Source organism: Epinephelus moara, chromosome 3, assembly GCF_006386435.1.
Source record: "Epinephelus moara isolate mb chromosome 3, YSFRI_EMoa_1.0, whole genome shotgun sequence".
Classification (NCBI taxonomy): Eukaryota; Metazoa; Chordata; class Actinopteri; order Perciformes; family Serranidae; genus Epinephelus; species Epinephelus moara.
The window spans coordinates 22,894,009-22,918,232 of NC_065508.1; the positions used below are offsets into that span (position 1 = coordinate 22,894,009).

Sequence of the window (24,224 nt, forward strand, 5' to 3'; positions counted from 1 at the left end):
CAGTACTCCCTCTTGTGGACAAAGTGCACCCAACTTTCAGACTGCACAGGCTTTTCTGTCTTCCTGTCTCACATGTCCCACGTGGTCCATTGGAACAACCTTATGCCCAGAATTTGGTATCAACATGTTTGATTCCAGTGAATAATTTCCTGCAACAAACATGCTGTCTTCACTTAGAGACTATTCTTATTTGGGAGTACAGAGAACTGATAAAGAGCCCAATATAAGCAAAACCAACGAGCTTGTGATGGACTACCAGAGGAGCACACAAGATCTTAACAATCAGCACGGTTTCGAGGTGGACACCCAAGATTTGTGTCACAAATTCAGAATCTGACCAGTGTCTCAACTTCTGAGCTGTGACTTTTTTTTACCAGGCTGGATGTTCAATGTACCAATATTTTTGTTTAAATTGTATTAAAAATAGAATAAACAACACAGAGACACCAGGCATTAAATTGCACCAAAAACAGTTTTTATTCTATAAAAGAAGAAGGGAGGAAGGGGGAAATAATCACAACTGTACAGGGAGAAACTGACTTTTAAACACTATGAGTCACAGTATCAAAAAGCTCACGTTTTCCTCACTGATCTTTACACATTTGTTCTGTACAAATACAAAAAAAAAAAAAAAGAAAAAAATATTATTAATAATTGTATTATTATAATGATAACTGCATTGCACTGAGTAAATATAGTACTGGCCCATAAGTTACTGCATTCAATAGAAAATACCTAAAATTTGTGATTTGCAGAGGAAAGTGATTCGAGGTGAGTCGAGGCACTCGCACACAGACGGACACAGTCAGTGACGTCACCCTCGGACGTGAACTCTCGTCACGTCAAGGTCTCAGTTGAGGATCTTTAAAATGTCTCACTGTCTGTTCACAGATGAACATTCCTGCTTTTATACATGAACAGAATATCAAGAAGAATACCGAGGGGGAAAACAAGCTCGCACAAACTGCAAAAAACCAACAGGAAGCAGGACAAAACACGAACACATGCATCAGTCTCCCTGCAACAACTCCAACACCAGCGCCAAAGAAACAACAAAAAAATAAACTTTGTCTGGGTCATCGTCAACAGGCTCTGAGGTGTGATCACTGACCTCAGTGTGACACTGGAGGTCTCAGTGTGTGTTTGTCTCTGTGTAATATAATGTAATGGTCACCAGAGCTGATCAGTGTGCTTGTAATCATTTTCAGGTACATAATGACACATACATGTGCTACGTGGGGTAAATGTTCTTGGAAATAAAGGGGCGTGGGATCCATTTAATTTAATACAAATATTTTAAATATTATCGTCAAACTTTTCTCCAATTAATTTCACATGGGAAGAAATTTATTAGCATATTTCATTTCTGTAGGCAACTGTGTTCTTTCCTGTGTCTTCTAACAGATTTGATAAGTTTAACTACTACTTTTCAATGTAATTAAACTTCTATGAGTCTGGAGAGTGAAACCAAAAATCAAACCATGCTCATGTACCAAAACATTGATATTTTTTAGCCCCATCTGACCTGAAATTTTCTGAAACATGTGTTTTCCAACCCAGACCGACTAAATCTTGCATTTCCCTGTTCATGTTGATAATCTAAATGAGGTCCAGTGCAGAAATGTCAAGCTCTGTTCTAATAATGATAATAATAAATGGATCCCTAATTAATAATTGTCAATGTTTTTTTCTCCTCATCAATGTTAAGGGAACCCCACAGTCTCACACACACTGACATGCTCACCAACGTCACTATAAGAAAACAAGAAGGCTACTCTCCATGCAACAAGTGTGCACAACACAAGTGGGACCAATTCTTTTTTTTTGTTGTTTGTTTTTAAGAAACTACGAAACAAATGTCTTATTAGATCTGAAAAGAAACAACACGTGATGAAACACATTTCATCAAACCAACAGAAGAAGAAGAAAGAAAAAAGATTTTTTCACATTATCTAGTCAGTGTTAAAAATAGAAATTCACCCGTTACATTTACTCTGCACTTTTTGATTATATACATTTATTTACATGGATTTATCTTAATTATTTGTCATTGTCCTTAATGTTTTTATCAACAGTTTACAAAAGAAAGAAAATTGCAATCAAATGCATATACTCTTCTAGAAAGATGTGCTTAGTAACTATGTTTGTTTTTTTTAAGTTGAAGCAGGGGGGATGTTAGAAGAATCGGGAACATTGCTTTGCTCTGCACTGCAGAAAAGAACAAAACCGCTCCGAACAAGTGAGTGAATTTAGTTCAGAGTTAGAGTTAGTTCAGTTATTTTATTTTTTTTGCAGTGTACAGACCAAACAACAATTTGCCCTGTTCATGGCATGCAATCAGCTCACAGGAAGCCTGCACGTCCATCTCGGTTACCGTACTGTTTAAAGTCAGGCGTTAAATGTTTTGCTCTCGCTTACTAGCTTTTGAAATGACAACAACAACAGTAACTCCGAATGGCTAACTAGGACAGCGTTGCAAAAGCAAAATCTGTTTTTGCCTTTTTGTTTGTAAAGGGACGCATCAGGACTGCGAAAAGCGTGTTCCACTGATCACACCCTCAGCCCCTTGATTAAGACATCGCTGTCTGTGTCACAGCTCTCGGTGTCTATTCTGAAAGTGATTCCAGAGGTGGCTGCGTCCGGTGATCGACAGCACAGGCTCCTGCGCATCCGGACCTCCCTTTTAAAGGTTCTCATTACAACCCATTTGAGCTGCATATCAGCAGTGCAACTACCAGCTATAGTGCTCGACTACTGAGTTCAGAACAGCGCTCGGAGCGAGGTCTGCGTTATGTTGCATAATCAAGTTCAGCCCAGAACAGGAGCTGAAAAACAGCCCACTTAAGACATGGACAGCGTGGGTCAGGGGGGCAGGGTTAGGGGTTCAATCCTGTTCAAACTGCCTATATCTGTGACATGATCAGATATAGAAAAATGTGCTGATCAGATTTCAGCACAGGGTCGATATTAGGGAAGGTTTAAGACGACAAAGTATTACGCTCTAGTTTTTTGAGGCATTAAATGAAGTTCTGAGACCCAAACTCAGTTGAAAGAGAACAGACCCCTACCCTGGTAGAAATGCTAGTGAGGAGAGCGCTAAGTTTCCCCGCGGTTTAAATCGCAGGCACTACGGACCCTGACAGCCCGACACAGTGCCTGGTGTCTCCCAGAACCACTGACAGACGGCGTGGCCACTGTGGCTTTCAGTGGCAGCCATGTTTGCTCCATGTCCTGCTGCTCCACAGATGTTTGACGGTCATGAAGTCAGTGAAAATGGCATTTACGTTCGAGTTTTAGCATTACGGCTATCAGTGGTTAAAAGGAGGCGTTCATGGTGTTTTTTGCTGTTTGGTTCCAAATCGTCAAAGTATTTGTCTTTGAAATGAGACAGTCACTGCTACAATTTCCCAATAATAGGACCATGATTTCCATCATCAGCTAGATGTTAATTATTTCCTTAACTCTACGTGATTTCCCGCCTCTGTTATCTTTGAATCTGCTTGCTTGGGAATGCCCTTTTCATGTTTTGTGCCCCAAAAAAAGGCAGTCACGCAGATTTCCTGCTATAACTGTTGCTCATTATGTAAACTAGTGAGTAAAAGTCTGCAAGCTAAGGTTGCTAAGTATCACTACTTAGATACCTTTTCAATACCAAGTGTTTAACACAATGTAATCTCTCTTAATTGTACATTTAATAGTATTGAAAAGACAAACTGTAAAAAACAGATCAGATTTTCACCCCAACGCTGCACAAATCAAACTATGAGGAAGAAAATCAACTGGCCCTGAACTGATGGCTGTTACGGCAGGTTAATAATTTTTAAATAAAGAAAAAAATATCCTATTGTGTGTGCCTATGGCTTTTTCTTCTTGCTGTGGTATTAAGTGGTATTGAGTGTCGCTGTCGTTGTACTGCAGTTTAAAATTCTGGTACTGTGACAGCAAAAGCTTCCAGGTTTCTCGACTCTAGTTTAGATTTTGTCACCCAAATTAAAATGTTAATTTTAAAGGTCACTCACGTAGCACCTTTCAACCTCTTGGTTTTCAAGCTAAGTAATGAAACGTCCTTCCCACAGAAAGTAACGAGAAAAACAAGCCAATCCTGCAAAGATCAGGTGCTCACAGTGAGACTCAAAGTGGCCAAACGTCCTCTGTCAGTGGTTCTGGTTTCGCCCTTACAGATTGAATTCAGTTATTAAGGCTCAACGGGCAAGAGGTAAAAGAACAAGTGCCCGGAACACACACTCGTAAAAATCTTAAATTCTGATTATGTGTTTGTCTCAAAACATGCACACTCACCCACAGACACACACACACACACACACACACACACACACGAACAACACACGCAATAGAACACGCACTCAGAAAAAGCTCCCCGATTCCCTGCGCGAGAGTTTTACTTGTAATCTCAAACTACTTTTGTGTCTCCTCTGTCTTTTTCACAGCCTCAGAACACAACAAAAGGATCTGAATATTTTTTTTTTTTAAAAAGGATGCCATTCTGTTAAGAGTGCCAAATGTGGCAAAGAAAAGGGGGAGGGAAATAAAGACAGAACTGAAGGCCTTATCTCATAAAAACAACAGCAACAACGACGCAATAAAAAGCAAATACTGTTATCGAAGAACAATCAGGAAGGTGTGTGCGGGGGAGGGGGAGAACACGCAAATGACATTAATGTGATTGATACAATGAAAACAAATGAATCTTTATAAAGTTCACAGTCTTGTAGCTCCCTGTACCAGGGGAGGGGGAGTGGGGGAGGGGGGCGGGGNCAAATACTGTTATCGAAGAACAATCAGGAAGGTGTGTGCGGGGGAGGGGGAGAACACGCAAATGACATTAATGTGATTGATACAATGAAAACAAATGAATCTTTATAAAGTTCACAGTCTTGTAGCTCCCTGTACCAGGGGAGGGGGAGTGGGGGAGGGGGTGGGGGGTGATGCGGGTGTGGGGGGAGGGAGGGGAGTCGGGACTCAATAATCTACTTTTAGATCTCAGACAGATGTTTGCCAAAGAGGAAATACCTGTTTGACGTCACTTCAGCTGCTGTGAAAAAGCCTGTGACATGCGCATACACACACTCATACGCTGATATGCACAGGGATGGGAAGCCTTCACTTTCAAGATCCATTATTTTAAACCCTTTTCCACACAGTCCCAGGAACTAAGAGCTTTGCGGATTTCTTGCATTTGAAATGTAAGATTTTGCAAAAACGTCCAATTACATATATGTTTGAGACAGAATCACTGTGTTTATCATAGTAGACTGTTGTCCCAGAGCAGGGACTTTTTTGGGCCAAGATTTTGAGCTGGAAATTGAACTTTAATACTTTTTTGTTACCAACCGAAATGTGTCCGTAGCATCGACTGAGTATCAAACTTTTGTAGTCTTGTTAACCTATCCCTTGATCAGATATGTCCTGATTCAGCTCATCCATTTTGCCATCATTCCTCAAGTCACAATGGATAAATTGGATAGATAAGTTCTTGAGTTCTTAAAAAGGTTCCTGGAAATGCTGCTGTTGTTAGAAGGAGCGATTTGAGGCATGTTTTGGCTTTGCAGTCACATTACTTCCCAACTCTGGATATGTACAGAATGAATATTGTTCGGGCAGCTGAAGTGACATCCTGCTTAAGACTCCCCTTCTGTTTTGAAAGTGATACACACATGTCACTCCTCCTCTTCCTCCTCCTTTCCTGTGGATGGATGGATGCATGTGATGGATGGATGGATGAACGTCCCTGCTGCTGGGCGACCTTCAGTCCATCCCTCTCTGTCTGAGGAGGTGACGTCTCGCGTGACGGGTGGAGTTGGAGGATGGTAGGGAGGGGACTGTTTTTGGGGGGTGTTGGGTGGACGGTGATGATGATGTGTTGAAACACACACAGTAAAAAACCTCCACTGGGCGCACACACAAATGCACAGACACATCCCTCATTTTCCTGTGATTTCATGATGAAGAGGAGGAGGAGGAGGAAGGAGGGAGGAGGTACAGTGTCTTTTTTTATCTGCTGATTAAAATCCTGATGTGGGGGCAGCAGAGGTGAGGATGGAAATGGGGGGGGGGGGGTCACTGGTACAAGATGTGCTGTGAGGGACTTTGTCAAAGGGGGGTGGGGGAGGGAGGAAGGAGGTCAAGAGTTCACATCATGACGTGGCGGCGGCGGTGCAGGGAGAGGTGGTCGGACCGGGAGAAGGAGCGGTCGCACTCGGTGCAGCGGAAAGGTTTGATTCCGGTGTGCTTGCGGAAGTGTCTGGTCAGCTCGTCGGAGCGGGCGAAGCGCCAGGTGCAGCCCTCCCAGGTACAGTGGTAGGGCTTCTCTCCTGGAGGAAGCAGGAGACAAGGAGAAGAGTTAGGGGAAAGGAAAAGAAGAGTACGGGCCGTACACATGCCGTATTTTTTGCGCCTTCGAATCTATTTTTCAATGTAGATGTGTAGCTGACATGCTCAAATGCCAGAGCCATGTGTAAGTGTTTCTGAGCACCTATATTTCAGGGCACAACGGCTGCGTCCTGGGACAAACAGAATTAAGCTTTTGGAATGCAGCAGGGCGCACCGCATGTCATGTGACAAGGAAAAACCAATCTCAGCAAACCGATATCTGTCCCTTCTTCTGTAAATATCAGTCTGTGATCTGATCTTGTCCCATGGACAATATTTTAGGGCTACACCTTTAAAAAGCAGCTCCTGGAAGAAGATCAGCTCTGCACTCAGGAGCACCCAGTACCTGACCTCACGCTTTCCAAGCAGTTTAAGACATGGCATGTGTGCAGCCCGTATCTCCACCTCGACACAATTTACCAAACACATCTTATATCATTATTTATTTTCAATCACTAAATTGACCTTTCATTCGAATAATTACGCAAAAAAAAATTCATTACACTTTTTGAATTTGGTCTTACCTGTGTGTATCCTCCTGTGGGCTTTGAGGTGGGAGCTCTTGGTGTAAACTTTTTTACAGCCTTCATAGTCACACATGTGGATCCGCCTCCTCTTGATGTCCGGCGAATCTGGATCGACAGGTTCTAAGTCCATAACTGACCTGAGAAAGGGAAAGAGGTCAGTGACGCTGATCACTGCTAAAGACGCCAAAAGGAATACTTCACCAAAAAAAAAAAGATAATTTGTTTATCAATTAATTACCCCGTGTTAGGTTGAATTTAACAAGGTGTACTTTCTGTCACAGCTCCTTTGAGAAATTATGTGTTTTTCTCATCAGGTTCAGGTTCATTTGAAAGTGATGTTGGGCCCACCAGGGGGCGTCAGAGAGTCACACAGCGTTCCACACAGCTGCACAACAGCTTCCACTTCAGCCATCCTGTCTTCCTCTCCTTTATTCCTTCCTATCTTCCTACCCTTCCATTTTTTCACCTCTCTTTCAACACAGAGAATCTGAACCAACTCCCTCCACTCACCCTCCTTCTGCCTCTCACCGTCTCACATTAACTTTATATTCCGATGCCTATAAACAAGTTTTCTGTTCTGTGATAATCATGATTTTAATACAGTTGGTTTGAAAAAAAAAAAAAAGCCTCAGTGTCTCTCCCCTAGCCATTTTACAGGGAGGTGTGAGGCAAACTGCATTACGAAATCATGTTTACACCCCAGTTCTGGGACAGCTCTGCCCAGCAACACACAGAAACACACAAGCACACACACACACACACACACGCAAGCGCACACACAATCACACACAATTCTCCTCACAAATGATAACGCATATACCTACTTGTTCACTTTGATTCTATTAAATATTTTCTGTGTGTGTGTGTGTGTGTGTGTGTGTGTCACTCACTCACTCACTCACTCACTCACTCACTCACTCACTCACTCACTCACTCACTCACTCACACACACACACACACACACACACAGATTACAGCACTAAGCTAACTGTCAACATCCACACCCTGAATTTCAGTTACAGTCGGGCGGCCTCGCCTACTGGGTGTGGCAGGAGCTCTGTCCCGATCTACTAATAATACTAATAAACACACTGGACATACACACACTCTCACACACAAACACACGTGCACACACACACACACACAGACAAGTTACTATACGTGTAAGAGCATTCATTGGCACATTAACCTTCACTCTGCAGCCTTGAGCTTTACAAGTAACAACCTCTCAAATGTCCATACTTTCCTTGAGAGGATCAAAATGTCTTCAGCTATGAAGTGTGTACTGCACACACACACACACACATGCACACACTTGTCTCCCTGTGATACAGCCAGGGCGTCTCCAGTTTGTTCTGCTGTACAGTGGGTTATATAAGGTTATGTAAGTGTCCAGTCATGGCAGCGCTGCAGTAATGTAATTAGTCAGGAGGCTGCAGGGGAGGGAGGTGATCCACACAACAAGACCGCATTTCCCATAAACCCTGCTGCGCATTAGCGTCTCTCTAGCTGGCCCTGTCGACTCATATTGTGGATTTTACCCCGAGATGACATCACGCGTGGTTTATGGCATTTATGTCCCGTCAACAGTTTTACAACATCTGATTTACAATGGAGCACTGCAGTAACATTGACTGTCCACGTCATATCCAGTCCCAACTGTTGTGACATCAGCAACACTGTCCCCATAGTTCAACATTTTTTGGCAATACGAGAGATGAGAAAAATTAGATGAGAAATTTGATGCCAGTCTCATGTCTGTGCGTTACGTACAGAGCTGGAGTCAGGATGCAGTTAGCTTAGCTTAGCATAAAGACTGGAAACGGGGAAGCAGCTAGCCTGGCTCTGTCCAAAATATACCAACCAATATATCTACGGGAGTGAGGAAAGCAAATAAACGACAAACTGGTTATATGAGGTACTCTTTAGCAGAAATCCTTCGTAACTGTTTGTGCTGTTGTTCACTAGTGCACTAGCGTAAATATCATTTGTTCTTTCAACATCAGGTTTTGTTGTTCATGTGCTAACTGGCTAACTAGCATCTTGAATCCATCCTGTCAGTCTTAGTTAGTCTTACAGTAATTTTCTCTCCCATAGGCGCAGAACGAACATGCTGGTTGGCCGCTGGCTGTAGTCTTTGTGGTGTGTTCAAGTGCAACTCTGTGGCTGAGGCACAGGAGACATGAGCCTTTGTCGCAACTAGTTTGATATCGGTTTGGTGCGTTTGGGCATTAAAGCTCATTATGTAAGATGTTGTTATACCCGTGCAGGAACAGAAATGTAATAGTAGTTTAGGGTTTTTAAGGGAGTTATGTGCCGAATCTATCTCTAAGCATATTATTATTATTACATATAAGTGATTTTTCCAGAATTCTGAACTCTTCCTTTGAGGTCTTATCATCATGTTGTTTGCATAACCTGCTTCATAACATAAAACATTAACATTGTTTTTAATGTTGTCTGCAGTCTTTTTCTGTTCTTTTAATAATGATCTACTGCTACTGTTTACGACGTGTTACTGCCACCTGCTGCACAGGTGTAGAACTGCAGACAGCTGCCATCTTTTATTTGGTAGATACAGACTTCAAGATAGGCCTAAACAGCTGTTTGATTTAGCAGCACAGCAAAAAATTGGCGTTCAGTCCCAGGTAACGGTCAGGTAAAGCCTAGTTCACATTAGACGATGTTCACCCCGATTTTGCGTCGCGGAGACTATCATAATCTTTTGAGTGTTCATACCTGGCGACGTGTGTTTCTGTCAGCGGGAGTCTCGCCAACTGCATTATGACCTGTGTGTGCACACCACAAGATTTCTCCACCGAGCCCCAGATAACAAGGTGACTTCACCAAACTATGCTTTTTTAATGACAACATTGTAAAGGCATGGATATTCTTCCCAGTGTTGAATCAGATCTGCCTCCAGGGCCTGGGTCCAAACACAACACGCTCCCCGTGATCCTGTGGACGTGACCATTGTTGTTGTTGCTGGCCGGCTTGTCAGTGTTGCCAGATCTTGGGAGAGAAACAAGCAACCAGGGCTCTGGAAACAAGCCCAAAAGAAGCGACTGGACCTGGCAACCCTGCGGCTTGTCCACATTTCTTCCGTCCTCCTGCATGCTGACGTGGGACGTAACCCACCTCTCAATGGCTGATGCTCTTTGTCAGTTGTGTCAGACTTCTCCAGTTTTCTAGCATGCCAGATATCCAGTCCCAGTTACAGACGAGGGGGCGACTTGCTCGTGGGCTTGTTCACACATGAGGACTCACTGTGTCAGACTATCTGCAGCTTCACTTCCGACTTAAGGTGGCTCTCAAGATCCTCTGCGACATCAAAATCGCGGTGAAAATCGTGTCATGTGAACTAGCCTTAACGGACTGTACAACTGACTATTTTGAGATAAAAAGTACAACCAGTAAAGGCAGCATGGAGACCAGGGTATACTGCCACTAGATCAGACTTAAGCGGCTGCCCTGGAAATTCACAAATCTTCAAATAAGAATTCAGAGTACTTTTTGTGTAAATCAGTGTCAGTCTACAACCCACTTTATATTTGCACTCCCATCCTCTGCAGTTGGACTGCATCACCTGCAGGCTGATGCACATGTTTCTGGAGTACAAGATCCAATCGAAACATCGCTCCACTGCACCACTAGTGGTGAAAAACTCAGTGTGCCTCTTCCCATTTCTTCAGGAACATGCCTCTTTCATGTCTCTATATTTAACTGTTGGACAGAAGTGTGCCCTAATATAGTATGTTTGTTGTGTCCATTTGTGGACGGACTCACCCTGCGTCGAGGCTCTGGGCACTGAGAGAGGCCGATCCAGACTCCGTACCGCTCTCTGCATCGCTGTCACTCTGATACTCCACCGGAGACGTCGAACCTGGCTTAATACGAACTGCAGAGGGGACAGGATGGGGGGATAATGATAGGAGAGCGGACAGACAGAGAGTGAAACAGTGGTGTGAATGCAGAGAGAGAGGAAAATGGAAAATTAGACAGATGTGAGATGGCATGGAACGAGATTGAGAAAGGGTGATGAAGAGCATGAGAGGCCCAGAGAAAGAGTGAAATCAGTGAATGAAATTAGGAAATGGGAGAAGCAGAATTGAGAGAATAGAGGATGAGAGAGGGGGTGGAAACAGACAGAAGAAAGCAGCAGGGGGTTAATAACTTCTTTACAGAGATGCCTGGATTCCAGCAATTTAGCAAGACAAAGCCTTCCTCTAAGTGTGTGTGTGTGTGTGTGTGTGTGTGTGGTTAGGTGTGGTCTGCTAAACTGCAGAATTGATGGATCACATTTGAGTCCATACCCCATGCTGGAATTCTCTGCATGTCTCCTCATTTCTACATCTTTCTCAGAAATCCTTGACATATTTTAGTGTTCATCACTTTCTCTTAACAGAAAAAGTCCTCCAAGTCCAACCAGCCTTTCTTTCTCCCCCCCCCCCCCCCCCCCCATTATTTCAACAACCTTTTCACAATGTCAAAGCAGGAGGAAGACAATGTGAACAGATGTTAATGAAAAATATTCTGCAGAACTCATAGACAGTGCTAATTAGCAATTAACTGAAAGACAAATCTCTCGAGGCTATCGGAAGCCTCTGCTGGTTGTCCTCGAGTTTGGCAAGCTGTTAGAAATACTAACTGGGTTTTCACTTAAGAAGATGGTCCTTTCAAACCATTCGTAATTGAAAGTGTGTTGAATGACGGCTATTTTGAAATTTAAATTAATGTCCGCTTCAGAACGTGACCTGTTGTCTCTGGAAGGTCAGGTCCCTCAGTGTGAGACTACTCTAGATTAGAAGATCGCATAACGTGATATTCAAAGCTGCTCTAATCAATAGCTTTTAACAAACAATGGATATGAAGAGGTCACTTCCTGCTCTGGGTGGACGACAGTTTTATTCTACATCATATGATGCCGTCATGTACTGTTTGATATGTAGCGTTATATTGTGTCATTTCTCATTTACATTCATGACCCAGTCTTTCTTAAAGAAGCTGGGCTGGAACAATAAATATAACGCGAGTCTGAAACAGCATCTGAAAACATTATGGTGGTCATCTGGTAACAAAGGCTCTCGAATTACAGCTAAACAGTGCACTAAATATGTTTAAGAAGTCATTTTAGGTGAGAAATAGGCAATACTGGAGCTGCAATTTTGGAAGGTTACTGCAGACGACCCTATGGATTAAGGGATGGTGCTGCTTAGGTGCTCTTTGGGTGTGCTGGACCTGACAGAACTTTTTGGGCACACTCGAATGGATGGCGGTCGATGCACAATAAAACATTTTCATACAAAAATAGTTTTGTTTTTGGTCTTTTATTAAGGATATTTTCAGTGATTGCGGAATTGTAATTCTCATCCATATCTTTCTAAATATATTTCGGGCTGCGGACGCCTCAATGAAAAGAATCAGTTAACCACAATGTTCTATGATAGTGTGCTAGCTACTGAGCCTTTTGGAAATTGCAACCAGATTTTACTGCGCATGTGTTGTACCCCAATGATATGAGGCAATATGACACTGTGACGTCACCTCTTCTTAACCTCCTTGACAAAAATAAGGAAGTACAATCTGTGGTTCAAGCACAGCCCTGTAGCAAGCGAAAATCCGCCGGATGAGTTAAGTTTCCCTTAAGTCTTCTCCTTAAGGTTTCCTTAAAACGTTCACTTAAGTATTTATAGTTTTCTCCTTGTCCTGGTCTTATACTTAAGGAATCCCTATACCCTTGCACAAGCAACCAAAGCAAGGTAAAAACTTAAGGTACCTCTGACTCTATCTTAACTGCCACATGACTGAGTTTAAGTCGATAAATAAAAAACCAACACACCCTCAGGAGAGTGTTTTGCGACCAGGAGAACCCAATGAGTACGCTTTTGATTTTACAATACATTTGTAAAATTAATTTTGACTAAATTAATTTTCGTTGTAATTTCTTCCTACAATCGTTTTCTGTTTTTTGGTATTTGGGGATCAAATTTAATTTGTAATATGTGCTTTTTATGATTGCATTCCTCCAGAAGTATAATCTTTTCCTCCTCTGACCATTTTAACTACAACTATAAGCCAACTTTGTGAAACAATAACATGCGTCACAAGCTTGAGTCCAAGCAAACAAACAATCTCCATGGAAACTTTTACCACTGAAAAATCTCTTTCAATGCAGTAAATGATTTAATGTTCTTCCTTAACTAATGATGCCTTTTAAGGGATTTGGTGCAACTGTGTAAGTCCCTTAGCTGAAGAGAAATGAAGCCTTAAGTGTCATACTCAGGAAGAACACTTAAGATGTTTTGTGTCTGGCGTCAGGACACATGCAGTTATATAAATGATGATTAACTATTACTGTTTTCATAGGAAAAAAGTGAAATATGTATTCTTATATTACATTATCCATATTGATTTATTTAGTTGGACATATTGTGATGTGTCTGTAAATATGATCTCCTCTGTGGTCAGATGATCTGTGTCTGGATCAGACAGCAGCACTAATTTATTTAGCCTACTATTGGTCCATTACCCACACACGCACTAGCTCTCGCTCTCGCTCTCGGTCAAAGTCCCTCGTTCCTCTCATCTCTTCCCTGAATTCACAATTTGAAAACTTCACGGGCTGCTGCTTATCAGAAACAATATTACCAGAGCGGAAAACACGACATGAGCAAACAAAGAAGAGTTTATGCATTAAAATCGAACTGTGATAGTTAATTATTTGGTCTAAAAATATAATGAAAGAAAACAAAAAAGTGCCCCCTCCACCTCCACCTCCTCCCCTCACTTCTATCTGCAGGAATGTGGCAGCCATACTGTTCAAAGTCCACCCAGCCTGGAGAGAGCGAGGAGGGGTGGGGCGGTTAGAGGGGTGACGCAAGGAATTTGGGTGGAGGATCTGTGTGCGTGTTGGTATGGAGAGGGTCACACACCAAAAGAAGTGTTCTTTGTCTCGGGAGACAATTAAGCCACCCCCACCCCTCCGCCATTGCAGCCTTCTTTTTTCAAAGGCAAAACAACCCCATCTCCTCTCTCCTCTCGACCCCTGCACCCTCCCCGCCTCATCCTTCCTCACCCCTGCCGCATGCTCAGCCCATCTCCATCCCCACCCCCCACTTCCACCTCACCCACCCAGCCTTACTCCCTTCCTCCATCTGCGTCTACCTATCAAGCTCCCCCTTCCTCCTTTTCCTCCCACACAACACCACAACACATGAACAGCGAATGTCAGCTGCCGCCTGCTTGTTCGCTTTGCAGGTACCGGGAGGAAACAGAAAATATCAAAGTTCCCATCTCCTTCTCTCTCATTCCCCCTCACTCACTCCCCTCACATCTTCCCTCTCTGTCTGTTTTTCTTTTCAGTGTCGTACAGCACTCCTGGGCTCCTGAAGCGCACCAACAAAGCACTATTTCAACACGAGCTAGGAGAACAGGCAGCAACCGAACCTTCAGAAACCACCTGGCTCTGCTCACAGGTTTAGATGACATTAGATTAGTTTAGGGGACATTTCTCTCTGAGAGGAAACTGAGTGAACAATAACTGTGTTAACTGTGAGCCACTGAATGTGTGAGATCATGTTCTTGTCCCATGTGTTTGGTATAAAGGCTAAAGAGCAGCCAGGTTGGAAAATACTGACACCACCTTTAAAGGATAACTGTAGTTTATTACAACTTGGCAGAGGTGTGGACTCAAGTCAGAATCGAGGCACAAATTTGATGACTTTAGACTTTGCAACTCAATTTGGACTTGTGACTTCACTTGAAAATACTTGATGTCTTCCCCCAAGCCTATAGATATAAAACTGTGCCACGGATCACTTCATTTCCAGAATCAACTAACACCAACACAATGCCCAGCAAGTCGACACTGAATTCCCCAGATCCACTTTGTCTGAACTCACCTGACAGCATCCAATCAAGCTGCAGGAGAGAACCTGAAAGAACTAAATGTACATTAAGGTCCAGACGCACCAAACCGACTTCAGAGAACTAGCAGCGACAAAAGCCAACTCTTCACCACACGATGTCTGTGTCTGGGCCAAAAACTTGGACATGAACACAACACAAAGATTACAGCCAACGGCCAACCAACATTTGCATTCTGCCTGCATTCGCCTGCGTGAGAGGAAATAACTCTCCACACCAGCAGACGGCGGTAGTGTTCTGTGTTCATTATTCAAGAAGGGAAACCGGAAAAACAGCTCGACAATTGTCGGCCAGTTAGCACATTAACAACACAATCTAATGCTGAAAGAACAGAGCGTATTCACCATGCGCATATGAGCAATGACACAAACCACTCCCTCTTGATTTAAGCTGTTCAACATGCTGAATCAGCCAAAAAAAAGGCCTTGTGGTCAACAAAGAAAAATTAACCACAGGATGCAATGTGTGTGGGTCAGAAACTACAGATGAAGATGCAACAATTTCCAAAAAGTTTAAAAAGTGATCACTTTTTTTTTTTTGTAAATTTAATATCTAATTACTCAGTTCTTGGCATTATATCTTGTGAAGAGCACATTGCAACTTGTTTAGGACTCGAAACCCAAAGTTTACGACTTTGGACTTGACTTGGGACTTGAGTGGAAAGATTTGAGACTTACTCGTGACTTGCAAAACAATTAATCAGTCCCATCCCTGCACTGTAGTTCACCACATTAATCTCTGAGATCGTGGAACACAGCAACATCACAAAAAAGAAATCAGACAGCGTCCCATATATAATAAGACGGGTTTTAAACAAATCTGAATTAGCCAAATATATCTAAGGGGGGAAACGGTATACCAGTATTACCCAAACTGTCCAATCTGAACATCCATCACAGTTTACAGACCTACTTCCAACTTACTACCCACATTTTCTGTGCTCTCACTCCTAGTTTCACCCCTAAATAAAGTGCTTTGGACCGACATAAACTGTTGACTTGTTTACAACCTTTCTAATCGTCTCACTGCTTGTGTCTCTTGCCCCAGTGGACTTGTCTGAAGCGATGTTGTCATCACATCCAATAGAAACTATCATCAAATCTCCAAAAATAAGGCCCAAGTTGTAAACCGGAGTCATCCTTTTAAGGAGCAACGCAACCGTTGAGAATCTTTTTTTTGTTTACCTCAAACGCTGACGTGGAAGGCCAGGGTGTGTCAGCACACAGCCGCGTCACTGCTAGGTGTGGTTACAGGTGTGACACTGTGACACAAGCTGCTTTTCAGCCTGGTATTATGTCACTCTTTAATACCAAGAGATTAGCGTTTAAACTTGCTGACATTTACGGCCCCTGAATCAAGCGAAGACTCCAAACACGGCTTTAAAAGCCCAATGAAAGAGTATAAATACACTCTGTTAATGTGATGTAATTCCTCGGGGAGGGGAAGGAGAGGAGGAGAGCACGATAGACTGCAGTGCGGAATTTGCATTTTGTCAAATAAAGAAATGGCTCTTTCACTCTGTATGAATTACAAAAGCACAGGTGGCACAATTACATGAACACCTGTATAACTCAAAGCAGCTGCATCCAATAAACCTTTAACATGCACCTTTTCTAAGACTTTATAGACAAGATGAAATGCATGTTGGGCAATGATGTAAAGCAGAGGAGGCAGCTTGAGACAAAGGTTGTGAATTACACATATTGTACGTCACATCCTCAGAGCATCCTCAGGCCAGTTTGTGTGCTGGAGATTCTTCTAGACGTTTCCGAGAGTCGCTGCCTCCCTCGTTTACATTCCTGAGTCGAGGCCGCGCTGGTCTGGATTAGAAACCAAGGTGAACTGAACTGACTTTAGAGACGCACTTTACTGCAGTTTGTCAAAGAGGTGGAGGCCTGTTTTGCCAGCTTGCCTGAGCAAATGTCGGGCTTCCCCTACGTGTTTACTCAGGGATGGATTACACCTTCTTTAACCCCTCTGTTCGCCGTTGCTTAACGAGAATGAACTGGATCAGAATGTTTGAGGCGCTCCTGATTAACAGCTGACATGATGACAGCGTAACACCACTTCTTTTGTCACTGCTTCTTAGGCATTAATCACCTTTTCACACACTGATTAATCTCCATCGGGGAGAAGGTCAGGACATTTGAGAGGCAGAGCTTGTCCCAGTACATGCTCAGGTAGAAGTTAAAAAATGACAGATTAGTTACTCAGCAACCTCGTGTCACTGTGCCTGCTCAGGAAGGAGCGCTGTAAGCTCCTGTTTTTGATTAACGAGACATCTAGAGACTTGACTTGGACGGAATCAGCTGTTGAGACAGATTTCAATCAGGAACATTTTTCAGCAACATATGTAACATTTCTTTCCACGAGTTTCCTCATTTAGGTGGGAATATCAATCATCTGGCACATATGGAGAGCTTCCAGAATGACAAAGATAGACAGGCAGACAGACGGCAAGTCAAACATATCACTAACCACAAACACACACACGCACACACCACCTCCCTCAGGAGACTCACTGTAGTCCACCGAGACTGAGAGCTCCCTGCAAATGACAGTGTGGCCAAGAGTGACAGAGCCATGGTAGAACAATGGCGGGTGTGACAGCCAAAGATAGAAAGAATGGAAGAGAAGAGGAGAGGTGTAGTAATCAAACATCCATCTCACATTGCCTTCCTTTTCCTAACCCTGTATGATTTTAAACAACCACTCCCTGCGCAGCGTACCTTCCTGACATCCTGTTTCAACATGAATGACATTTAAGAAAGAAATATGCTCTGAAATTCTGTTTCCTTGTGACTTTAAACACCTTCCTACCCAGAGTCTGATGTGATGTTTGCCTATATGGTAAACTAAGTAAGACTGGATTTAATTGTAGTTTTAGCGGTAGCAATAAAGGAGTAGTGTGTATGATTCAGAGGCATCTAGCAGTGAGGACTGCAGATCGCGACTAGCTGAAACTTCTCCCAGTTAGGATTCTTTCAGTGTTCAATTTCAATTCAACAGAACTTTATCTATCCTGCAGGAAGTTCTTGTGCCAGAAAGTGTTTCAAGTTACACAACCAGTACCAACCAGACAACCAGTGGGGGTGCCCAGGTCAGGGTCACTCACTGGGCCCAGTTTTAGGACAATAGAATATCAAGTATCTGGCAAAATATACAAGACAGAAGTGCTTAATACAGTAACAATAGGAGTACAATGAGTACTAAAAATGAACTAAAAATGTGTGGTTCATTGTTCAGGAGGGTTTAATCAGGAGCTGAGTTACCTACAGAGGTCTCTTCCTCTCCAAAACAGTCGAGCTGATTTAAACCAGTAAAAACACTGTATGAAGCAGTTTAACGTCACAAATCAGTTCCTCTGATGCCTTTCAGCTCGTGGCAGAAGGGCTGCAAGCGCAGCACCTGCTCGTGTGTGCTCACCTTTTTTTTTGTCTGATAACTTCAAAGATCCAGATGTTCAGGTTTATATTGAGAGGTAAATTATCTGCAGAGGTGTCTTCCTCTCCAAAATAAACAGAGCCGGTGATTTAAACCAGTAAAAACACTGAATGAAGCCGTTTCATGTGAGAAAATCATTCTTATTCCGACGCTGCTTCTCGCTAACTACTGTAGAAATATGGCGGTGCAACATGGTGGACTTCATGGACGAGGACCTGCTCCGTATGAAATAAACACAGTTCTTTTTTTTTAGGTGATTATATACTAAAGAAAATTATAATTATATTCCATTTCTGCCAACATACCCCTCTATATATCCTTCACTCTGGACCTTTAATAACAGCAGTAAAGACAGTACTAGAAGCAAGTCATATGATGTGCATGTGATGCAGGGGAGGAATTCTTGTGCATCATGTCATGGGCACAATTTATGAGGCATAATAAAACATAAAGTGAGGCTGTTATGTTCTAGATGCACAACTCTTTGACGTTGTGTCTGAAGATTGTTTACCCGAAGAGTCGATCTCTCCGGCTCTGCCTCGCTGGAAATTGTTGTTTTTTTTTTTTAATATCATCTTTAAATAGCTGAAAGAGGGGGAAGACATGTCACGATTTGACGAGAAAAGAAGTCAGGGTAAAGCAGCCAATCGAGGGAGCAAGTCTGAAAATAGCGCAGTGGCCTATTCTGTGACAGTGTATGACTCTCTGCTGGTGTTTGGATTTATACAGATAATAACAGAGGAGGCTGTGGTTTGGACTGTGTTCTGCCACTCTGATTAGATCATTCCACACTCATTATAGTGGTGACACCACTGTCCTCCATTATGGTATCTCTCTTTCCCACTCACCAGATCCTTCTGAGCGCCCATCACTGCCTATGAGCGGCACTGTAATGGCTGCCGTGGCGACGCCATCAGTAGGCATGGTGGTGTAGACAACAGGCAGCGACTGCACCACCACAGGGATGGTCTGGAGCTGGCCCACCTTGCTGGGCATACTGACCGAGGGGATTGTGTGGATGACGTGCAGGATCTGCTGACCGCCGGCGCCCTGCGTGGCCAAGATGGAGCCCGGTGAGAGCACCTAGAGAGGGCAAGAGGAGGGAAAAATGACTGGCAGCTCTGACCACCCTGTGTGCAGAGTTCCGCAACTTCAGTGTAACATTAGAGGAAGTGGGAACTTGTAGTTACCATGGAGCCTATCGACTGTACTGCAGAGGGGACTGGTGTAGCCGACAGGCTGGGTTGGGTCACGGCATCGCTGGGTGCAGGGTTGACTGTGGTGTTTGTCGTAGAAGCAGGGAGCGAAGAGGAGCGGGGCTTGTTGAGCGACAGGTCGACAGGTTCGGTCTGATCCTCGGCCGCGCACGGCTGGGGCGAAGAGGGCTCTGTCTTGCAAACTGGCAACTCTGTCTTCACCTTCAAGTCTGTTGGCTGTGAGCAGTCGTCACCTACATCTGCCTGCTGGAGTAAACAGAGGGAATTAGAGAAGTTTAGAAAACGAAAACATATATTGCAAACATTCAAATGTCACACACAGAAACACAGACATCAGGATAGAAAGGCTCCTGAAAAGGCATTTACATTGTTAAAAAAAAAACCCTGCTGATGAAATTCTCCAGCAGGTTAGTGACTCTCTACATCACTGTGAGGCAGGTTTTTTTCCATCTTCAACATAGTGACTCCTGTCAGATTTTCTATTCTTAAAGACAGCGTAGGAATGATTGTATTGGCAAACTGATACATTAATTAGACCTGCTTGGTCTCGGTTAAGTGAAGCATGCCACAAATGCTGACACATGCTGCTTTATTGTTTGAAAAGCCAACAGGAGCCACACAATCCACCATAAAAGAAATGATTTCATTAGTGTTCTCTTGTGCAGTGAGATTAAGCTGTAGACGCATTAACGAGGGAAACACAGCAGCAAGGCTTTGTTAAAACTCCTGTCTCTGCCTGATACGCAGTCACCTGGCTGTTACGTGGCAGTGGCAGTGGACATAATGCATACACGTCAATATATCATGTTAATATATTACTGAGGTGGAAAGAAAGAAGTTATTTTCGATGTCAATGATTCCAGTAAGTAAAAGTCCCATTGATTTTCTGCACAGTGTTGACAGCTGAAGCACTTTAAAGCCTGGTTGGGCAAGAAACTCTCCTGGTTGAACCATTAGTACCATCAGCTTTAGGAAATATCTGGTTTCTATGGATAAATATTTAAAGGTTCAAACCAATGTGCATAAAAATCCACTCCCAGGATGCATTTTGGTACAAAGTACTCAGCCAGGGAAAGCTAAAGATTATGTTTTGAGTGATCAAACATTCAATGTTCGCCAACAATTGTAAAAACAAAGCATTTTGTATTTGCGAGTTTTCTCCATAACGTCTGCTGCTGATGCTCATGGGTACTGTAGTATTTAAAGCCAAGATGTCTCAGACACAGAGCAAAAACTTTAAACCAATGGCCACAACATGAACCTCGACATATAGACCCTTACTGTTCGTAAACAGTGACATTTTTTGGTGGGCGGAGTTTAGCTGGATGCAAAACAATTCTCCACAGACATTAGTTGGCGCTAGTGGTTGATTACTATGGTAATTTTACAAGGGAAGACGACACTTTAACGGTTTCCTCCGTCCAGTCCTTTTGACTTATCGCATTTAACCCTAGTTGTCTTGTGTTTGTTGACGGGCAGTGGCGGCTGGTTTTGAGCCAGGACTCCTTCTATTCTGGCTCCCAATAACACAACAAGACAACATTTTAAGACTCCTGTGTAGCCTACAGCCCTGTGGTCGTGAGTCGTTTTTTTGCCTCCAGCGAACAAACTGACGTCATTGTGACGTCGGTCCTAAATGGTTCTATAGTTAAATTATCCATGAGACTCCTGTTTCTTTGTTGAGGAATATTGAGGAAAGAAAACTTTTTAAGGAATTCCAGTGAGGAAAAGTATTTCTGAACCTAACTCAACCCTCCACGTACTGTATATCTTTGAACTTCAGATCTCTGAACTCGGTTTTCAATCCGTTAACATGGACTACGCTCGCTTGCAAGGTCTGCTTTGAGGAACTGCTTCATCCTGGAACAATGCTTTCATATAACTTGCATCAGGTTTTTTTCATGTCACGCCCTGGTTTTCTCAGCCTCCTCAGAGGAACGGAGCACCCCGCTCGCCTCTACAGCCACCCAGGGCTCAGCTGCCATGTAGCTCCAACGCACAGGGAACAATGGCTGCTGTGTGGGACTCTGGCGGGGGGGAGGTGGGGGAGAAAGTGAGACAGAGAGAGAAGGGCTGGACGGGTATAGAGAGAGACTGGTACTGACTGAGAGTACAAAAAAGAGGAGAAGTGAAAGAGAGACAGGAGAAATGGAGTGAGAGGGAGCAGCAGCGAGCCTCCAGTCCAGGAGTTGGCCTCCGTCCAGTTCAGCTGAGCGTGGCTCGGCTCTGGGTGAGGAGGAGAGGGTGGGGACTCCGCTACGCCCTTTTATCAGGGTCACGCAGTTCGCTCGGAGGCAGTGCTGTGTGTGACGGTCGGTGAAGGTGCAAATATAAAGGTTGGTAAACACCATCCTGCAGTCAACTATCATTACACATGCAAATAACCAGCGTTAAAGGAGATTTGCATTGCAGGGGGCTACATGTCGGTGTTTTTTAATGATTTTTGGCATTCCATCTATGTCAATGAACAACTGAACATCTTATTTGTCAAGATTTCCTTATTCAGACTTTATATATCTCTATTTCACCTTATCTTTGACACCACAACAAAAAACAAACGTAGATACAACCGGTACCGAACTTGGTTGAGATGAGGAGGAATTTAAGGAGCTCTTATAGGAAAAAGGAAAGGAGCCAGGAAAGAGGGAGACATCGAAGACACACAACAAACACACACACGCACGGAACCTGCACCAAACTTGGCTGAGGTAAGGAGGAATTTCAGGAGCTCAATAATCGGCAAACCGGAAAGGAAAGGAGAGGAGAGCCAGCGAGAGGAGATGAAGGAGGACAGAGGAAGAAAAAAGGAGGATCAGCAAGCAAAAAGGAAGCAGGGCCGTAACGTGATTATAGAGACAGCCACAAAAATACGAAAGAAAGGAAAAACTGAAAAGAAAATGAAGTGTGAAAGAAGTGAGGGAGTGGATGAAGGCAGGGAAGAGAGAAAGAAACCGGAGTGAAAGAGAGTGGGTGGGAAAGGCCTAGCGTTGCCATGGAAACTGGGAGCTATCAGCTGACTCCATGTTTTCCACTCGTTCCCCACCCACCACCAACTCCCTTCCCTTCCCCTCCCAGTCTGTTCATCTTTCCATCACATCACCCCCACCTCTTCTCCTTCCCTTCATTTTCTCTCTCCTTCTCTCATGACCACACCCCTTTCACCTTTTCTCTCCCACACCCCCGCCTCCCCCTCCAGCATCTCTCGCTCTTTACATCAACCACACCCTTGTTTCTTCCCACCTCACCCTCTCATCCCCGCTTGGCTTCGTTTCAACCCACTCCCTCTCATATTCCTCTGCTCTCCTGTTTTTTTTTTTTTTACTCCCCACTCCTCTTTTCCTCTTTTCCTTTTTTCCTCTTTTCACGGTTGCTCAGATTAAACCCACAACTCTTTGCAAAATCCCCAAAAGAAGAGTCTGAGGGGCTGAAAAAAAAGAAACCTCGCCGGACTGAAGCTCTGTGATCTGAGAGGCAGAATGAGGCGGAAAATATGAAAGAGAAACTTTCTGATATGAGGACAGAGTGATTAGCTTTAAAAGCAGGATGTATAGCAGCTCATTACCCATGGGAGGAAAAAAACTTGTCCTGAGAGTCTTCATACTATAGTCACATAATGGATTTTACCCTCTAATGTGGATTTTCAGGAGCAAAGTTAAGATTGGCCGACGCATATTTCCTGAGCTCTGATCTGAAGACAATGGATTTCTCTATCACCAATAAAGACCCTCACCAATCTTGATTTGAATATCAAAACAAAGACCCTCTGTCACTGTGTTCTCCGTTTCCACACAAAGGCACGAAACTGAGCTTCACCTTTCACTTGCCCTGAAGTCAAATTTGCATGTTTGTGAGCCATAAAATAACTGTCTCCGAAACAGTCACAACAATCTGCCATCGCACCTGAAAACAATAAACTCGACCTGCCTGAATATAAAGTAAAAACAAAAAACCCTCGCTGAGCTAGACGTGTTGCAGTGGAGCTCGCCAGAGTGCTCCCTTCTCCACCCTGCACTTCTCGGTTCAACTGCTCCTCCATAAAATGGGTCACCCAGTCTTCGCCTTGCAATTAATTCATGTGATCTCTAACTTGAATGGAAGCGGGTAGCAGCTGGGACTGCAGTGGTGAGAAAGCCGGGCACAGAGAGGTAGAGACGGATATGCAATATGTCCAGAGGACTTTAATCGTGTTGTACTCACACTGAGGCTCATATAGATAAAGTAATGAGTGATTTATGGAAGTAATGAGTGATTTATGGAAGTAATGCCGCTCTGCTATCAGTAACCTTACGTGCCCCCCAGATGGCTATTTATATGGTATGTATGATCATGGCACAACATCCATGTAAGAGAAGAGCAGCTTTTTTATTTTATTCTTCATGTTTTCTGCCAATTTGGTCGTATCAGAAGCCCCGCGGCCACAACTCACCCAGGTCACTGAGTGTGTTAGGGTTCTTTGTTATGTGACTGTGCCAGTTTCACATAGGGTTAACAGGTAACGCTAAATCTGGCACCTTTGTCAGCAGCACAGAACTCACAGGTTACACATGATGTCAACACTAACAGCTCCTGCACCAAATCCCCTTGGAGAAATTAAATTTTAAAGATACTGATTTTCCATACAGTGTTACAGTCTGCTTCCTAGGAGACTGCCTGCAAGTGAGCATCATAATCTCTATTCAAATGTCTCTTTTCCATCCCAGGGACTTTTCCACAAACTGTT

General features: G+C 43.5%; 1 protein-coding gene across 2 annotated transcripts in view; it reads right to left on the reverse strand.

Annotated features, from left to right (window-relative positions):
• Positions 1-4,786: 4,786 nt before the first annotated feature.
• The window catches only part of klf8 (Kruppel-like factor 8), an 82,480-nt gene continuing 63,042 nt past the window's right edge, over positions 4,787-24,224 (reverse strand). The window contains exons 3-7 of one of the 2 annotated variants that reach the window (XM_050038853.1): positions 19,478-19,747; positions 19,136-19,370; positions 10,704-10,815; positions 6,915-7,054; positions 4,787-6,332 (exon numbers count right to left, since the gene is read on the reverse strand). In XM_050038853.1, the coding sequence (XP_049894810.1) occupies positions 6,151-6,332; positions 6,915-7,054; positions 10,704-10,815; positions 19,136-19,370; positions 19,478-19,747 (939 nt within the window). In that variant the 3' untranslated portion in view covers positions 4,787-6,150. Of the gene's footprint in view, positions 6,333-6,914; positions 7,055-10,703; positions 10,816-19,135; positions 19,371-19,477; positions 19,751-24,224 lie in introns of both variants that reach the window. The other variant, XM_050038845.1, reaches the window with a different exon arrangement.